This window comes from Podarcis bocagei (assembly GCF_964188305.1).
Source record: "Podarcis bocagei genome assembly, chromosome: 4".
NCBI classification, from domain to species: Eukaryota; Metazoa; Chordata; class Lepidosauria; order Squamata; family Lacertidae; genus Podarcis; species Podarcis bocagei.
In genome coordinates, this window is record NC_138128.1 from 40,949,820 (window position 1) to 40,966,864 (window position 17,045).

The 17,045-nt window shown below is 41.4% G+C and overlaps 1 protein-coding gene across 4 annotated transcripts in view; it reads right to left on the reverse strand.

Annotated features, from left to right (window-relative positions):
* Positions 1–17,045, reverse strand: part of VPS8 (VPS8 subunit of CORVET complex) — a 92,814-nt gene that overhangs the window by 17,078 nt on the left and 58,691 nt on the right. For all 4 annotated transcript variants that reach the window (XM_081192524.1, XM_081192522.1, XM_081192525.1 and 1 more), the window contains 7 exons: positions 16,566–16,707; positions 14,576–14,665; positions 13,592–13,634; positions 11,080–11,183; positions 9,939–10,020; positions 9,027–9,109; positions 1,699–1,779 (listed from right to left, as the gene is read on the reverse strand). In XM_081192524.1, coding sequence (XP_081048650.1) covers positions 1,699–1,779; positions 9,027–9,109; positions 9,939–10,020; positions 11,080–11,183; positions 13,592–13,634; positions 14,576–14,665; positions 16,566–16,707 — 625 coding nt within the window. The remainder of the gene's footprint in view (positions 1–1,698; positions 1,780–9,026; positions 9,110–9,938; positions 10,021–11,079; positions 11,184–13,591; positions 13,635–14,575; positions 14,666–16,565; positions 16,708–17,045) is intronic.

The window sequence follows — 17,045 nt, forward strand, 5'->3', positions numbered from 1 at the left end:
CCCATGCAAGACTAGCATATGTTTGTGTGATAGTTATATGTTTCATACATTCCTGTGATTTATGTATAGTGCTACTGGGGTTGGCTCACACATAGACACACTTATCCTACACAGAAGTGTGTACACACAACAACAGCACTGGGGGTGGCACCCCCTAGCCAGCAACTTTCTCAGACTTCCAGCTTAGTACCAGCGTCACTGGAAGAAAGCCACATGGAGGCACCCTGAGCAAATTCCTAAATAAATGCCAGAGCAATGCAAGAGTTGAATATGGCAAAGACTCCCAGCTACAGAACTTTAAATGGTACTGAAGTATGCCTTCCGATGGTTCATGAAAGCAAATTCCCAGCGAGAAAATTAAATAAATTCCTCACACCTCCTCATACCCAGAGGGGTTGAGTCTGCTAATGAGTTAGTGCCATTTCTCTCTGTGCCTCTTCCCCTTCTTCAGAGCAAGCTACAAAGATGGTTTTGTGCATCATACCTGGAAATCACAATTAAGAACTGTCTTGCTACTTTGAGAATGAGAGGAGAAGCCTAAAGCTCCCAAGGGAAAACATGACTGCAAGGGAAGTGAGGAGTGAGCTTTTCTTCTTTCTATTCTGGGCTCAAGTGGCTACAAGACTCTCCTATTGAGAATACATCCAGGGATCAAAAGGCTAAGGTATAAATAGCAACTACCAGTAAACAATCTATTCATCTGAAAGAGGAAAAAAAAGCAAGTTTCCATACTATCACGGTCATAGAGGGAAGATGGTTTCTGGCCAAAGAAATGGGCTCAAAAAACTAGAATCATATGCTTAGATTTGCCCTAAGTGTGGTAAAACAGAACAGAATTTCCCATGTGATGGCACAAGCAGGGGCCTTCAGTAAGTGGGGATCTGATCTTTTATAACTGCCATTTTAATTATTGTATATTGAATTTGGTTGGATTTCATATTGTTAGCTGCCCTGAGCACCCTTCAGGGAGGAAGGACTAGGTATGAATTTAATAAACAATAAACACAAATAAACTGCATTAGATAAAATTTCAAAATCCAGCTCCCCACTTAGTGGGGGAAATTGAACAATGAGCTCATCAAAGCAGGGGGGATTGGTGGCGAAATTCTGATGAGAGAAATATTCAAAGGTGGCAAGATGTACTCCTCACTGCTACCACCACCTCACCTGGAAGGAAAGCAAGCGACAGAAGCACACCTGTGCTGTGAACCTGCTCCTTCAGAGAGCATGATCATGTCCAGAAGAAACAATCCTACCATCCCCAAATCAGCTGTTTAGCAAGAACGGTACATTTGTTGCACTGCACGTTCTCTACAAAGGCCTTAAGGTAAATAAGAAGCAAACATGAGGTGAGGGATAGACTTCTGCTGGAGATCCTAGGCAGCTTCTACCAGCCAGCAGACAGTGCCGAGTTAGATAGACCAGTAGTCTAAGTTAGTATAAAGGAAGCTTCATAGGGTATCTGATAACCTACAGGTACTGTCATGTCCAAGACAACAAAAACTTGCTTGTTAACACATGCTTTCATCATACCTGGTGGAAGATTTATTTAATAGGCAATTAACTGTTTGGTTAATTAACACAAAGGGGATAATGTGGATAACGCCATTAAATTTCTCTTCCATTAGACAAAAAGCCCTTCAACTTTTAGGCAAGATCGCTTTACCTTAGTAGGAAGAAAAAGCCCATTTTACTTACTTGTTCATAATTAAAGCTGTCTAGCATGCCCAGGACAAGACCCTGAATTTCTCCCAGTTTTCCTCTTCCATAGACTGGATCCTGTAAAAATTATTGCAAGCCGATGTTAATCAACTTCAGTGAAAACAAACTGAAAAACTACTACACACACCAATGCCAGGAGGGGAGGGGCAGATAAGGGGAAATGTTTGGTTAATAGCTATTGACTTCTCTGGCTGCGATAAAAACATACAACCTCTTATCTAATCAAACTGCTAGTGCATGAGAAACAGAGAGATCTATATCTTCTAAATATAGTCAAGTGTTTGTTCACATAAATATTTCTGACTGAAGTAACAGCACATAACTCAGATAACCCCAAATTCACTCAGGGCAGATTCAGAAGACTATGTGGAGGGTGGCGCAAGCCTCCACATTCTGGATATGCAGAAAGCTTACCTGTCAAAGGTTCTCTTAGTTTGTTGATTCCAAGGTTGCTTCCCAACAAGGTTTACTACAAGGTTGCAGCCTAACAATGCTCCCTAAAAGACCTTGTCCTAGAGATGAATCCTGTTTTGCCCAAAAGGGTTTCCCTATCCTTCCAAGTGACTGAAAGGAATGCAGTAAAGAGAATGGAATTTCCTTGCTGAACTCCTTGATTCAATAAGAATTCTTTTCTAAACAATTTTTGGTTTGGTCATGCATGAGATCTAATTAAAGCATGATGACATATTGCCTCAGGAGAGAAAGGTCAACAGGATTTTCATTATTTACAGTTTTATAGTAATCTTGTCTCATACTTTTTATAGCTCTCTGCTTTCCATTTTTTAAATTTGCAGCTCTTGCAGGAAAAAACTCACACCCAAATATGTTATTGAAATATGTTCTAAAAGCTTAAAGCAATGCAGAAAGATTACAGTTTTAGCACATGGGAGCTGAACTCTGTTTTAAATTTAAAGTCAACACTTGGGCTTTTTAATGTAGCAGGAAAAGGCAGTGTAAGAACCAATGGATGAAAATAAAATATGCAGAAATAAAATGTTTTATTCAACAGTAAGGACGATTACTGGGACACGGGTGGCGCTGTGGGTTAAACCACAGAGCCTAGGACTTGCTGATCAGAAGGTCGGTGGTTCGAATCCCCGCGATGGGGTGAGCTCCCGTTGCTCAGTCCCTGCTCCTGCCAACCTAGCAGTTTGAAAGCACAGCAAAGTGGAAGTAGATAAATAGGTACCACTCTGGCGGGAAGGTAAACGGTGTTTCCGTGTGCTGCTCTGGTTCACCAGAAGTGGCTTAGTCATGCTGGCCACATGACCCGGAAGCTGTACGCCAGCTCCATCGGCCAATAAAGCGAGATGAGCGCCGCAACCCCAGAGTCAGCCACAACTGGACCTAATGGTCAGGGGTCCCTTTACCTTTACTTTTAAGGACGATTACAGACCATTTAAGGAGCGTTACCTTTGGTGGACTGGGAAAGATATATTCTACAATACAAATTTTATGGAGAACATTAGTTTTGCACAGTACGAGACTAAGTTGACTGGACTAATCTAGAAGACTCAAATAGATGTCAGCAGTGCCTTATAATTAATGACCTAAAGGAGCTTATGCTACTACCTGTAGGGATTAGAGGGGAGTGATAAAAAAATTAAAGGATTAGATGGCATAGTCAGGATTCCTCCAAGTGTTGTACATGATAATTCAGAACACCTGAAAGCTGCATAGATTTGTCCCCACACTCTAGAGACTTGGGGATTAGCTGGATCAGCACCAGTGGCTTAGTCCCAAACATCAACTGTTGTTTTAAAACACTTTCCCTCCCTTTCTCTTGCTATCCTTGCTTCCCACACCTACAATATGATGCTAGATTGCTAAGCTACGCGCAGTCAAAGTTGCTTTTTGGACAGGCTCTGAGCCAGGGCGTAGCTAAAAGAAACATAAATGATTATGAGCTACAAACGAGGCTACAAAATCCCCATACACGCCTGTTTGGTTGGGAAGCCTCTACATTAGGTTGTTAAGTTTCCTGTTTAACAAGTGCACTCAAGTTATAATTTTTACTAGGTCAACCTAAACCTTCTCCCTGATCTGCAGGGAAGCAGTGGCACATACCAATGATCCATTCACACAAAGGGAGCGGAGTCTTCTGGGGTCACATTCTGTTTTCAGTAAGTACTTTTCATTTTAGCATGCATAATTTAAAAGCGGCAGCATAGAAAGTGCATCATGCTGAGGCACCATATAAATTATGGAGAGTAACTGGGAAGTCTGGGCCCTTAGCACAGCATGTACGTGATCCATGACATATAGCAAGCTATTTTTATCTGTTAAGCGAGCCAGCTCCTCTTTTCTGAGGCACTCAATTCAAGAGTGTGCACATGTCAAGGGACGCCAAGCGCTAGTTAGAAAGGAAACCAAGGAGGACAGAGGAGCAAAGAGATGGCAGTGAAGACTGTGACATGTATGGATTGCTCCAGACATTAATGCCAGCTGACAAAACGATAACACCCCAGATGTCTTTTTAACAAGCTACAGGAGAGGTGGGGAACCTTAACACCCATAATGGCATGGAACCAGGTTACCTGAAAGACCCACTTCTTCCAAGGTACTTACCCAGACACTGAGACCCTTTTCTAGATCAAGTGAATTGCTACTGGTGGCTAATTGAGAAACGACCTTTTTCGTGGTGACACCTTAGTTAAGGTATGCCCCCCCTCCGATGCTTGCCTATCACGTTCCTTACTCTTTTCATTACCAGGTGAAGACATTATTTTTAGATTCCACTGAATTTTATATTCTGCTTCTAGTGGTGATGTTTATCTTGTTATACTGTTTTACTTGCTGCTGCTGAAGTTTTTTTCATTGATTTTTATTTATTGATCGATACGATAATCTTTATTGTCATTGTCCCATACAGAACAACAAAATCGAAAAAATCTACATCAGACATTCAAAAACCAACAAGCCTGCTCTCCCAGCTATCCCAGCCTGGTTAGCCCCCTAAAAACTCTGATATCGCATAATTAAATACAATATACTCCCATAGAGACTACCTTACACTGTGTTTAAATCCAAAATCACATTTGAATACAAGAGTGCACCCAATTATTCGCTCCGCAGTCTTTATTATTTGTGTCAGGGAACTGCCATCAGCTCAGAGGCGAGAGGTGGAAGGGCAGCTGGCTTACAGGGAGCCTCCAAAGATCGTGAGAAGCAGCACTTCCTCTGTGGAGGAGGGAAGCCCCGCCTCTAGTGGGGAAGGGATGCAGGGCTCGGAGGATGCAAGAGAGAGCCAAGACACCGGCCATGAGCAAAGCAGGGGGGAGGCAGGTCCCCCTTTAGCCACGCCCTCTCTGCGCAGTAGGTTTACAGGCAGAGAGGGGAGGCGTCGGATGGGGGTCAAGAGACTACTCTGCTGGGGAAAGTTTAAGGACTGCCCACTCTCAGATTCTGCTAGTGACTGAGCAAAACATGGAATCGAGACGTTCTGCTCTGTAAATGTTTTTGCACCAATAATAAAGCCTTTGAAAAGACCAGTGGGGATCTTGCCTGTTCGCTCTCGAGCAACCTCCCTGGTAGGCATAACAAATTGTTTTGGTTTTTTCATGTTTTGTTATTGTAAGCAGGTCAGAGAACACTGTTTCTGGAGCGGCATGCAGATGCTTCTTATAAAAAGGAAGCAAATAACCCCCAGAGGAGAGGTGCCTGAAAGACTCTGGGTTTCCCAAATGCTGCTGGTAGACCAGGAACTGATATTACATTTGAAACCCTCATTTGAAAGCCCTTTAAACTAGACAGGCAGAGAAGGTCTAAACCCAGATAAACAAGCACATTCCAACTCATGGATCTTTAATTACTAGAGATCAGGTCAAATCAAGCTGTGCAATATTTTAAAAAGTAGTGTGGATGAGTAAGTTAGCTAGAGGCCTTGCACTAACCAATTATGGTGCAAGGAAAATGGATGTTTACATGTTGTGTCTCTTTACTTCTCAAACAACACATGCAACAGGTTATATAATTATAATAATTATATAGCTTAGTGTCTGGCTTAGTGTCCTACTGGTTAGTAGTGGAAGTGAAATACATGCAATATGAATTTTAGCTTTTATACTGCTTATAATGATTTGCCCACAGTTCAATTCCAGCAGCTATAGAATGCTCATTATCACATTAAATAGATATTCTATGCTTAAATGTGCTCAGACACAGCTTTGACTTTCCTACAGGCATATGGAAATAAAGAATCTTAAAGTTTCCTGCTTCTGGAACAGGGTATACAGTGAGAAACCACAAGATATCTGATTTTAGAACATTCACAAGGGATTATGGCTTTGTGAAAGATTTAGCACTTTACCTTTCATCTCTATTTAGATACCACTCATCCTCTTAATGGGATAATACTTATCTTAATGTCCCCCAAATTCCCTTAATATTGCCCCAAAGCATTTCTTTCATTTTCCTTTTGAATTAATGTTACTAAATCCTCTGATGAGTCAGATTTAGAATTTAAATCTAACATTAATCATATTTAATACCGTTTCAAATGAGTAACTGTAAAGTAAATGCAATGTGAAATCATAACCCAGGTATTTCTGCTGAAAACAGCTCTATAGTATTGCTATGGCATTTGGATTATACCTATTTAAAGCAAGCAATAAAAAAATGTTATTGCCTTTCTTAAAAAACAGACCATTACAAAATATCTTTCTAAGTAAAGAGACAGTTCAATAGTTCAGTCTGTTGGAATGTTCTTGCTATTTACCTTACACAGGCAGATCTTCTACCCATAGGGCCTTTCTGTGGCACAATAGGTCAGTGCATGTTAACCAGATAGTTGGTGGTTTGACCCCATCCAGGGATGGCAGTGGGTGGGATTCATACATTGCAAGGAGTCCCTTCCAACTCTACAGTTCTATGATTCTAAGAAATGCTTTCCCTGCCCACAAAACTAAATTCATTTCAGGGCATACAGAACAGCCACCCCAAATCTGGCACTCTTCAGAAGGCAATGGATTACAATTTTCATTTAGTGTTGCCATATATCTGCAAGTTCCCGGACCTATATAGAATACTGCAGTTGGCAGCAGAGTCCAGGCAAAATGTCCGGGGAACTGCTGATGTATGGCAGCCCATGGCAGCACTGGCGTTTTTGCCGATCTTCCATAAAAATAGTTCGAAAACGGTTTCACGGATAGAAATATGGCAACCCTATTTCATCATCCCTAAACACTGGCGAGGTTGGCTGGAGCTGTTGGGAGGTATTAGTCCAGAACGTTTCAAGGACATCAGGTTGGGAACGGGTCATGTAGATGATATGCTGTGTAAGTCCAACATTTGCTAAGTGGGTCTGATATATTATTCAAGTGCCAGAAGTAATTATTTCCATCAGCATCTGACAACACCAACAGAAAGTGAGGCCCCAACCAATTGTGCTGCACATATGCAGCCTGACACATGCCGTCTCAGAGAGTTATCATTAAAGCAAACACAAGATCAAGAAATGGCTCCTATTCTGAAAATGAAAATGGGGCATAGGAAGTAAGTTGTGCTACTAGGTCTTCTAAATCCGTAACAAATAAGATCATTCTCCTGTAACGAACTGATTGGCACCAAGGACTTTTATCCTCATGTAAACGCTGTAGCTCAAACTAACAAAAAGCTTGTTAAATCAGATTCTTCAGGTTTTGATTCTAGACCTATGCCACGGAAGGTATTTTACCTAGTCTATAAATTACAGTTGACAGCAAGACACTTTGGTATGGGAACTATTGTTCTGAGGTCCAAAATACAACTAAAACAAAAAAATCAATGGTGCTGAAAACTAGGGACAGGAGAGCAAAAGAAAGTAGGTATCAAATTCACACTTTGCCTTTAGAAGCAGAAACTAGAAACTGGTAATAGTGATTAGGATGAGGAGAAAGGCAGCTGTAATTTAGATGAAATAAAAGCAGTGCCAGTTCAAGTCCACAGAGTAGTATTTCTCCCAAGAACTGAAGGAATGCTAGATAGCAATTTTACAAAAATATTATCAACCTAGATATCATGAGATTTGGTATTATAAATCATCCACAGAGAAGCTGTAGTGCATCTCAGGGGAACCATGTGTCCAATATAAGGTAACTCTAAAAGCCATTATTTGATACACAACAGCAGGCTTCTGTTTTAGTAGAGGCCACAAGCAAGGCACATAATCTGGACACGGAGCTGCTTTTTAGGTTGTATCTCCAGCAGGGAGCATTGATTTTGTAAAACGTTTTCCAATAAAAGGACAGCAAACAAATATGGCTTGGGCAAAACTAAATATGGGGATGAGAAAGCCATTTAAAGTTAGGCTTTGTTGGATTAAGAGCTAACAAATGCATTGTTTCTTACGTGCTTTATAAAATGCAAATGGAACACCCTGAAATGTGTTCTGTTTGTTTTAATTATGTTTTATTGATCTTCCAATGCAAAACATGCAAAATACAGAAATCAGAACAAACCTTCTCCAGTCAGTTTTGTTCACCTATGAAGGAATGTACAGAGACCCTGTAACTTTCCCTAGTTACTTCTCAAGGGAGAAAAAGGTAACCACCTCGACTCAGGAGTGGAGCATCTAGTGGGGCAGAACTGCAGCATTGCTGCCACTTGTACTAAGAGGGGGAAGACAGCAGTACACTTGGGACTATATAAGTGCATCAGATTGGCTCTTCTACGGTCCGTGTGAAGCCCTGACCTTGCCACCACCTTACCTCTCCCTTTCCTAGTAAATGAAAGTGATGTTGCTGCTGGGAGGCTATTGCTGTGGCTCTGCCAAACTGGGCAAGCCAGTCCTTCCCTCATGACCAAGGGGGTAGCAACTGGGAGAGGACACAGAGGCTTCATGTGTGCCATGGAAGACTTCAGGGCACCATATTGGTAACCCCTGATGCAAAGCCCGAGCTCCACTCACCAAGGTATTCGTGTTTATAGTAACAGAAAGAGGACAAAAACTTATGCAACATTTAGTTTGAACCTCAGTCCTTCACTTACCTCTAATTTTTTTCCTCAGATTCACTTTACTCCAAGTATGAAAGTCTTAGCAATTTTAAAACTATTTTCTACAAAAGGCTACAAAATACCCATCCCAATTCCTATTGGAAGCAGCTGTTTTAATAACATCAAACCTTCTCACTGTACAACTTTGACTTTACTCAACACACCCTCTGCCACCACCCCCAAAACTAGATGTAATGAGATGAATTCACAGATATTAACACAACGTATCAGGCAAATAAGTAATACCACTTTATACTACGACTTAAGCATGTACATATAAAGGCATCTTTCACTTAAAAATACATTATCAGTACATTATCTCTACACCTCACCTGTAGAATTTTCTGCAAGATCAGTGGCAGGGCAATGAATGCTGCCATGTTGTTCAACACTTGCATCGTCAAGTTCTTCAAAACTGGTAGAACAAATACATCAGAGTCATAACTAACAGGAGCAAATGCTATTCCAGTGTGTGTGTTTTTAAGTCACAATATCTAATAGAAAATGGATTCTCTGGTGCATGTGGATGGTGAATGGAGACAATTCTTTTATGTGATTATTTAATTTCAGATGAATTTCTGTGGTGCCTTAAACAAATGCTCTCCAGTTGAGAGGTATTTCCACAGAAACGCCTCAATATTACATCCACAGGGAGAAGGGCAATTCAGTATCTACGTCTGAAAGCAAAGGAAAATAGAGCTCCTGAAGCTTTAATGTTGAAAAATGTTTCCCATGTCATACCCCCACACATAATTCAATGCTCAAATTCATTATTGTTTCTATGGAAAAGAGGAACAGAGAGAAATAACCAAGCTACAGAGTATAGAAACAGAAGCCAATATGCAAATGCACTCATGACATAACAGCTGTGAACCGGAGGACCCTCCTGAACAAAAGGTGAACAAAACCCTCCTGCCCTAGGAGTCTTCATCTGGGAGCTGTCGCTAGAAGAACTGTGAGGGGGATTTCTGGTCTTTTCTGACAAGGTATACAAGATTTTGGGGAGGGAGAGAGTTGCTGGGCACCAGTGAAATCAGTTTTGGAGCTACTTTGAAGGTATAGGATGTTGTCATCTGGCCTACTGATAAGCTTTATGCTTACATTTTTGATGTATTTTATATGCACTGCCAATTATTGAATTGTTAGTGTTATGGCTCAGTGACAAAGCTATTCACATTCTCACTCTCAATTATTTGGCTTCAGAAAACAGGGTCTGAAGTACACATGGATATTTTGGTGCTTACATTCAGAGTAATGACACAGCGCAGTAGAACTGGATAACTTTTGGGGAGACATCATTGCTTCTAAGAGTGGAAACCACAGTGCCTAGAAAAGAAACAAAATGGAATTCCATGAGTGCCAGTCCGCATACCTGAATCAGGCAATAGTTTGGCCCAGGAGTTGGCCCTGCCGCTAGGCAGAGTGAGGCAAGTGCATCTGATGGCAGACGCTTGTGCAGGACAGGATTGGGAGCCCCATGGTTATTGCTCCTGTACCCCACCCTGCGTCATTGTCCTTATTAAAGGACAAAGCTATATATGCCATAGTCCGTCCTGAGAGCCTAAGCTAGCTAGATGCCTCAGGTGCTGTGGAGGATGCTATTCCATTTTCAGTGGAAGAAAGATTAAATTTTCAATACAGCCAACTTCTGTATGTGGAATAGAGAAGGGGGCAGCCATCTTGTTCTTTGCCTTAGGGAGCCAAATGTCATTGGCTGGCTCCATCTGACCTCTGGTCAAACTATTATTAAGTACTAATTATCATTAAGACAACTTATATATGTCTTACATTTAAGCAAACCTCTCCAACGTAGATTAAAACATCTTAAATAAACTATAAATACAAAATATACTAGAGAATAACAGTACAATTGCCAGTATTAGAACAATAACCTTATCTGGTTTTTGTACAGGATACACCTGAATCAGACATGGGGAATCCTAGGGTGCTCCAGAGATTGTTAGACTGAAACTCCCGTCGCCCATGGTCACTGATTATAGTGGCAGGGGTTGATGGGAGCTGGGAGTCCAGCAGCATCCGATGGAGCTCTGGTTTTCCATCCATGACCAAACTAGATGTTATGGTCAACTTAAGGTTGCAGCTGAGAACAACCACCACACAAGCAACCCCTTTCCCCCTCTACAATAACTACCATAACTTCTCGAGTCATGATGTTCTGCTTTCCATATCCCCACCCCATATCAATGGCTGTCAATGGTGGTGGTGGGGTCAGGGAAACTTGGTGCCTCGCAATGTCACAACTCAAAATACTAGATGTTATAGAGGGGGAGGGGGAAACTAGATGCATCTTTCTCACAGCAGCCCCCCAGTTACAATAAGATGAGCTTAATGGAAAACAAGCCAAGCACTTCCTAGACTTCTTACCTCTCGCTGTGGTTGATTTAACTTGTGTGAATTCCTCTGGCAAAGTGCAATTGTTTTTGCTAAGCTATCTTCAATATCCTTTAATGAAGGAAATTCTATTGAACCTTGATTTAAGGAAGAAATAGCAATTAGATACTAATCTGGCAGTTAAATCAGACAGCTAAAATCAATGTGGGGGGAAATAATCACATAACTTGACTGTAAATTAACCATGTCAAAATAAGGGAGCTTCCCATGGAACAAGTTAATATTTTAGAGGGAAAACTTCAGGACGGGACACACACAAACACACACACACACACACAGACAGACAGACACAGACACACACACCAGGCTGTTTAGGGTTTTATTTATCCTTCTCCAATATGAGCAACTTCACCTATACTGTTTATTACTTGTTGGTGATCTGCTGCTATTCTACCACTGGTAAAAAGGTAAAGGGACCCCTGACCATTAGGTCCAGTCGTGGGGTTGCGGCGCTCATCTTGCTTTATTGGCCGAGGGAGCCGGCGTACAGCTTCCAGGTCATGTGGCCAGCATGACTAAGCCGCTTCTGGCGAACCAGAGCAGCGCACGGAAACGCCGTTTACCTTCCCACCAGAGCGGTACCTATTTATCTACTTGCACTTTGACGTGCTTTTGAACTGCTAGGTTGGCAGGAGTAGGGACCGAACAACGGGAGCTCACCCCATCACGGGGATTTGAACCGCCGACCTTCTGATCGGCAAGTCCTAGGCTCTGCGGTTTAACCCACAGTGCCACCCGCATCCCACATTGACTGGTAGAGCTCTGTAAAATAACCATACAGACATGCCTATAACATTTGGCTCAGATGCCACATGAGTCAGTTATCTCTTCATTGAAAACAGATGCTTTAAGCCAACGTTCTTCATAAGTTACTGTTATTATTGTTTATACAACTATTAAAATCATTTAATTCAATAACAAAGTCATAATGGTTATCCAAGCAGTGAGGGTCTTACATCCCTAAATTGTCCAGTCTGTCACAATATCCAAAAGATGTTTAGAAAACCTTAATTAGGTTAGGGAGATTATGGGATGAATTACATTAGCCTGTGTTCCATGGCTGCTTAAATTTGGTAGGAGGTGATCTTGTGTTGCTACGAACATTTGCTTTGAGCTGATTTTATGAAATACAAAAGAAAACGCCCAAAAGGCCCAGGCAATCTTTTTAAAATAAATGTTCACCTTAAACTACCTAATTCATTTATGATAGCATTCTGCCAAGTTACTACAGAGTAAAGACAAGCTCTAAGATATAGTTTAAATGTGAACTGACTGACTACATTTGGCTTCTCTGACAAATTCAATCATGCTTTTCTCATTTATTTTTTTCTTTGTAAGCAATACAGTTTCTCATAAAAAATATATTCAGTTCATTATTTTCGAACAACTGTTTGACAGCCCGTTTTAACTTTACTTGTGTGAGATGAAGACTGCATAGGAAGTAGGCACATAAGCCTGGTTCAGTCCAATCCTCTCCTTCCCGCTTTTTGTTTTGCGAAAGGAAAGAAACATGCAAAGCAGGTCTCCATGTGGATTGTGTGCCTCGTGCATTACATTATGTGTATGGTGGAAGGGCGCGAACATACAACTCTGCTAAATAGCGAGAACTGCTGTAACTCTAAGCATATGCACCAGGCTTATACCGCTAAGTGACAGGAGCTTCCTATGGTGAAATTGGGTCCATGGTATAAAACTCTTGCCAACTAGAACCACATGGATAGCAAACATATGAGGTTTGCAGTAGAGTAGTCTGAGAAGTCAGAATTTATTCTTCATTGCATGTCTAGATCAGACTTCCCTTTGAAATTCAATCCTAAGAGCATCTCCAAATCAGCCATTTATTTCCCTGGGCCATTTATGACATTTCTAAAATGCCTTCACCAAACGGTTTTAGTGTAGAAATTACCAGCAACAGATAATATTTGTATGATAAAAAGAAGCACAAGCCAGAACAACCTCCGTTTTTGTCCATGTGATCTACTTCCGTGATTTTTCCACGGCCCAATGGCAATGCAGACTGGAGCGCTAGACCCATGTGGCTGGACCCACACATTAAATTCCGGGGGGATTAAAATGGTGGTGGGGTTACATAAAGGAACATGGGCCCTGGCCAGATCCAGCATCAGCAGTGGTCCCCCCCTGCAGGGGCATTTGCCAGCGTGTGCCATGTGTTGGTGCCCAGCCTGGTATGATGCACATGTGCAAATTCAGCATTTCTTACTTTAAAAACACATTACAATCTCAAGCCCATTAATCCAGGAGGAGAGAGAGTGTGTGTGTGTGATGAAGATTAGTAACACTGAAGCAAGAGATAAAATGCAATCATCTTTGTCAAGGGGACATGGTCTAGACTTGCTCTGACAGAGCAATAAAAAGCTAATCAATTCTTCTATTATTCTCAGATTGATATTATTTGAGTTTTACTCTCTTCAAAAAAAGTCACATTTCCTGGAAAAAGGAGGAAAGCTCAATTTTTAAAACTTACTTTCATCTTCACATGTAAGTGTCAACAACTTGCTTTGTAGCCACTGCAGAAAAACACATAATCAGTTGAACTCACAAGGCCTTCATACAGGATTTTCTACTGCCAATTATTCTGCCCCCCCTTAAAGTTACCAGATAAGGTAGCCACCTTTTTATTTTCAATTGGTACAATCAGCATTATCTCATAGTTAACAGCAATTCCATTCCTTTCATTTTGGAATGAACAAGGGGCACAAGAGCCGTACTTTGGGATTTAGCTTACTTCCCCTAATGTTCTTCTATTACTGGACCATTACAGTCTTGGTATCGGTCTTAAGTGCTAATTCTGTGGCTAATTGAAGGCCAAGACTGGCTAGGCTGACTGGGGATGATGGATGTTGTAGTTGAGCAATATCTAGAGGGCCAGAGTCTGGTTCCCCACACCTGCTTTAGAGTGACGTCCAAACGTGTAGTTTAACTCAAGTGACAATGGCATTATACAGTAATATTTCTCTGTTCCTGCTCCTCAATGCTGCTGCTAGCAGTTGTGAGAAAACAACCAAAATAATGGCATCAGGTAAACTGAGTTATTTGGCATTAGACATGTTTTTGGGGTTAGAGAAGGGTTAATCCTTCCCTGTAAAGGTTTCCAGTTCCAAATCTAAAGTTATAATCAAACAGATAGTATTATTATCATAAAAATATGGACTAAAATATGTAAATGACTGTATATGGAGAAAATATGGCAAAATGTCTTCCGAGATGTGGAATAAGCTGAGGTAAACACAGAATTGTAGAACTGGAAGTGACACTGAGGGCCATCTAGTCCAACCCCCTGCAATCACCCAACCTCTGCTTAAAACTTCCAATGAAGGAGAGCCCAACACCTTCTGAGGGAGTCTGTTTCACTGCCGAACACCTCTTACCATTAGAAAACAGGTACTTGTTCTTAGTTATTAGCAGAAAGGGACTGAAGCGTTTCAAAGTAGTTTCTAGACAACTATACCTCAAGCATAACTAGGAAGGCACCATGAATATCTCCTTTCTTCTCAAGTAGATAGGAAGAAGCTTCGTGGAGTTGGTATTTCTGTGTGATCTGAACAAAAATTATACAAAGGTGATTTTAGTTATGCTCTCTATATTAAAAGAGAGGGAGAGTTTGGGTATTTAAAAAACAGACTTCAGGTAACAACCTCAGGACCCTCAAGTTGCTATACTATAAATATTCTAGTGTAAGTAATCATTCAGTGGTTCCCATATATTTTTCTTCTGCCTGGTGAGTATAGCAAGAGAGAGAGAGAGAGAAACTTGAAGGTGGGGATTCAGTGGAGAAAAATGGTAAGAATGGAAAATGCAAAGCACATCATCTCCGCCTACCTTCCATCCTTACTCAAGGAGCTACTCTTTCTTTTAAAAAAGATTGGTTAGCAAAAATGTTCAAAACATGTAATCAGTGTTGGAAATGTAAAGAAAAAGAAGGATCTTTTTTCCATATGTGGTGGGAATGTAAGAAGGTAAAGGGTTTCTGGGAAATGATATATAATGAGTTGAAGAAGATGCTTAAATACACATTTGTAAAGAAACCAGAAGCCTTTTTGTTAGGAATAACTGGAAGAGAGATAAATAGAAGGGATTATAAACTTTTCCAATACGCAGTAACAGCGGCAAGAATATTAATGGCCCAAAAATGGAAACAAGAGGAGCTACCGACCCATGAAGAGTGGAGAATGAAACTTATGGACTATGCAGAACTGGATAAACTGACTGGGAAGATTAGATATCAACGGGATCACAAGTTCATCGAGGACTGGGGAAAGTTTACAGATTATCTGAAAAGCATATGTGACGAACAGACAACGCTAGTGGGATTTAAAGAGGCTTTGTGAAAGTTAAAGATGTATTGTAAAAAAGAAATAGAACTGAAAGGATAATATTAAATGGCAATATAAATTTAGAGAATGCATAAAAATAGAAAATATGGATGATTGGTGGAAAAGCTGGTGGAAGTCCAAAAAGTTGAAATTTGTGAATACTGTTTGGGATGGCGAATTTGTAAAAGGAAAATTTAATAAAAAATTTTTTTTAAAAAAGATCAGGGGAAATTTCCACAGAACTCTTGAGTAATGCACTTTGGCCCCAAGAATTTCAAAGGCCTTTCCCATCATAAAAGAGAATTCTAGTTTCAAGAATGTATTATGAAGCCTCATCAGTTGTAGTCTTGTGTGATATTGAGATTGCCATAGCAATAGCTTCACCTACGGAAAAAATAACGGGGTCTCATCCCAAACAAAAGAAGCTATTGCTAAAACCATTTGGAAGCTAAACCAGGAAACTGCTTATTAACTTGAGTACAGTGTCAACAACCTAATAGCACTACAGCATACAGGACAGCATGATCAAGGCATGCGTAAGTTAGATTGGCTCCCACTAGTCCCAGATAGAAACCTCCCACTTATGCTTAGCTGTAAGAACTGGTCCAGGTTTGAGCACAGTTAGGCATAGGAGAGGACAGAGCAGGTGAAGGGGACTGAAAGAGCATCACATGATTAAAAGGGCACTTCGAGCCCTGCAACTGGTCCGGCCTCTGAAAACCAGCTTTCTCTGCCCCTGCCCGTGTGTTGATGCATTAGAGGTCAATGTCTGAGCTGGGGAAGTCTACACAAGCAGGCGATCTTGGGAGTTAGGAATCAGATCACACAGGATTCCAGCTCCCATAGAGGTTCGCACAGATCGATCTGCCTGCCTCAGACATCTACACCTCATGCATGGAAATCAGGAGCAAGGCTGGGGGAAGCTGCAAGACTGCGAGTGGGGCCAATGATGAGTGGGGCCAGTGATGAGTGGGGCCAATGATGCATCCTTGCAACCCCTTTTGTCACCGATGCCTATTCTTCCACATACCATGTGAAAGGGCCTAGCCGACAAGTGAAAACAGCTTTTACAAAACTTCTATTTCCCTCCAATTCCAGCCCAATTTCTAAGCTTTCCTACTTTACCTGAATTGCCTCTTCCAGCCTGTAGGACTCCAGGAATTGCAAAGTCTCTAAAACCTGGTCAGGATCATACTGACACAGCAACTCAATAAACTGCTCAGTAACGAAGGGAGAAAGCTGAAGCAACTCTTGATTGACACCTTCCCTGAAACAACAAATGGCACATTGCATTTGGGATCTGACACATTTTAGACAAACACAGAAGACTGTGCAGAGTAGGCAACAAAACAGAGACTGACACTGTAGTGCTGCAGGTGGGGCAGTCGTCCCATCACCTGAATATGGCTGGGGCATTGGCTGTGTTAGGGATGTGTTTGTGCACTGGCAGGACCACTGATCTGATGCTCCCACCAGCACATCCACACAACCTCTGCATCACCTCTGCCCTGCTAACCAAAAGAACCACCAGTGCCAGGAAGGTGGCTCTGCCCCCACTGTACTGGACTAAGTCTTATTGTTAGTATTCATGGCATAAAGTATGAC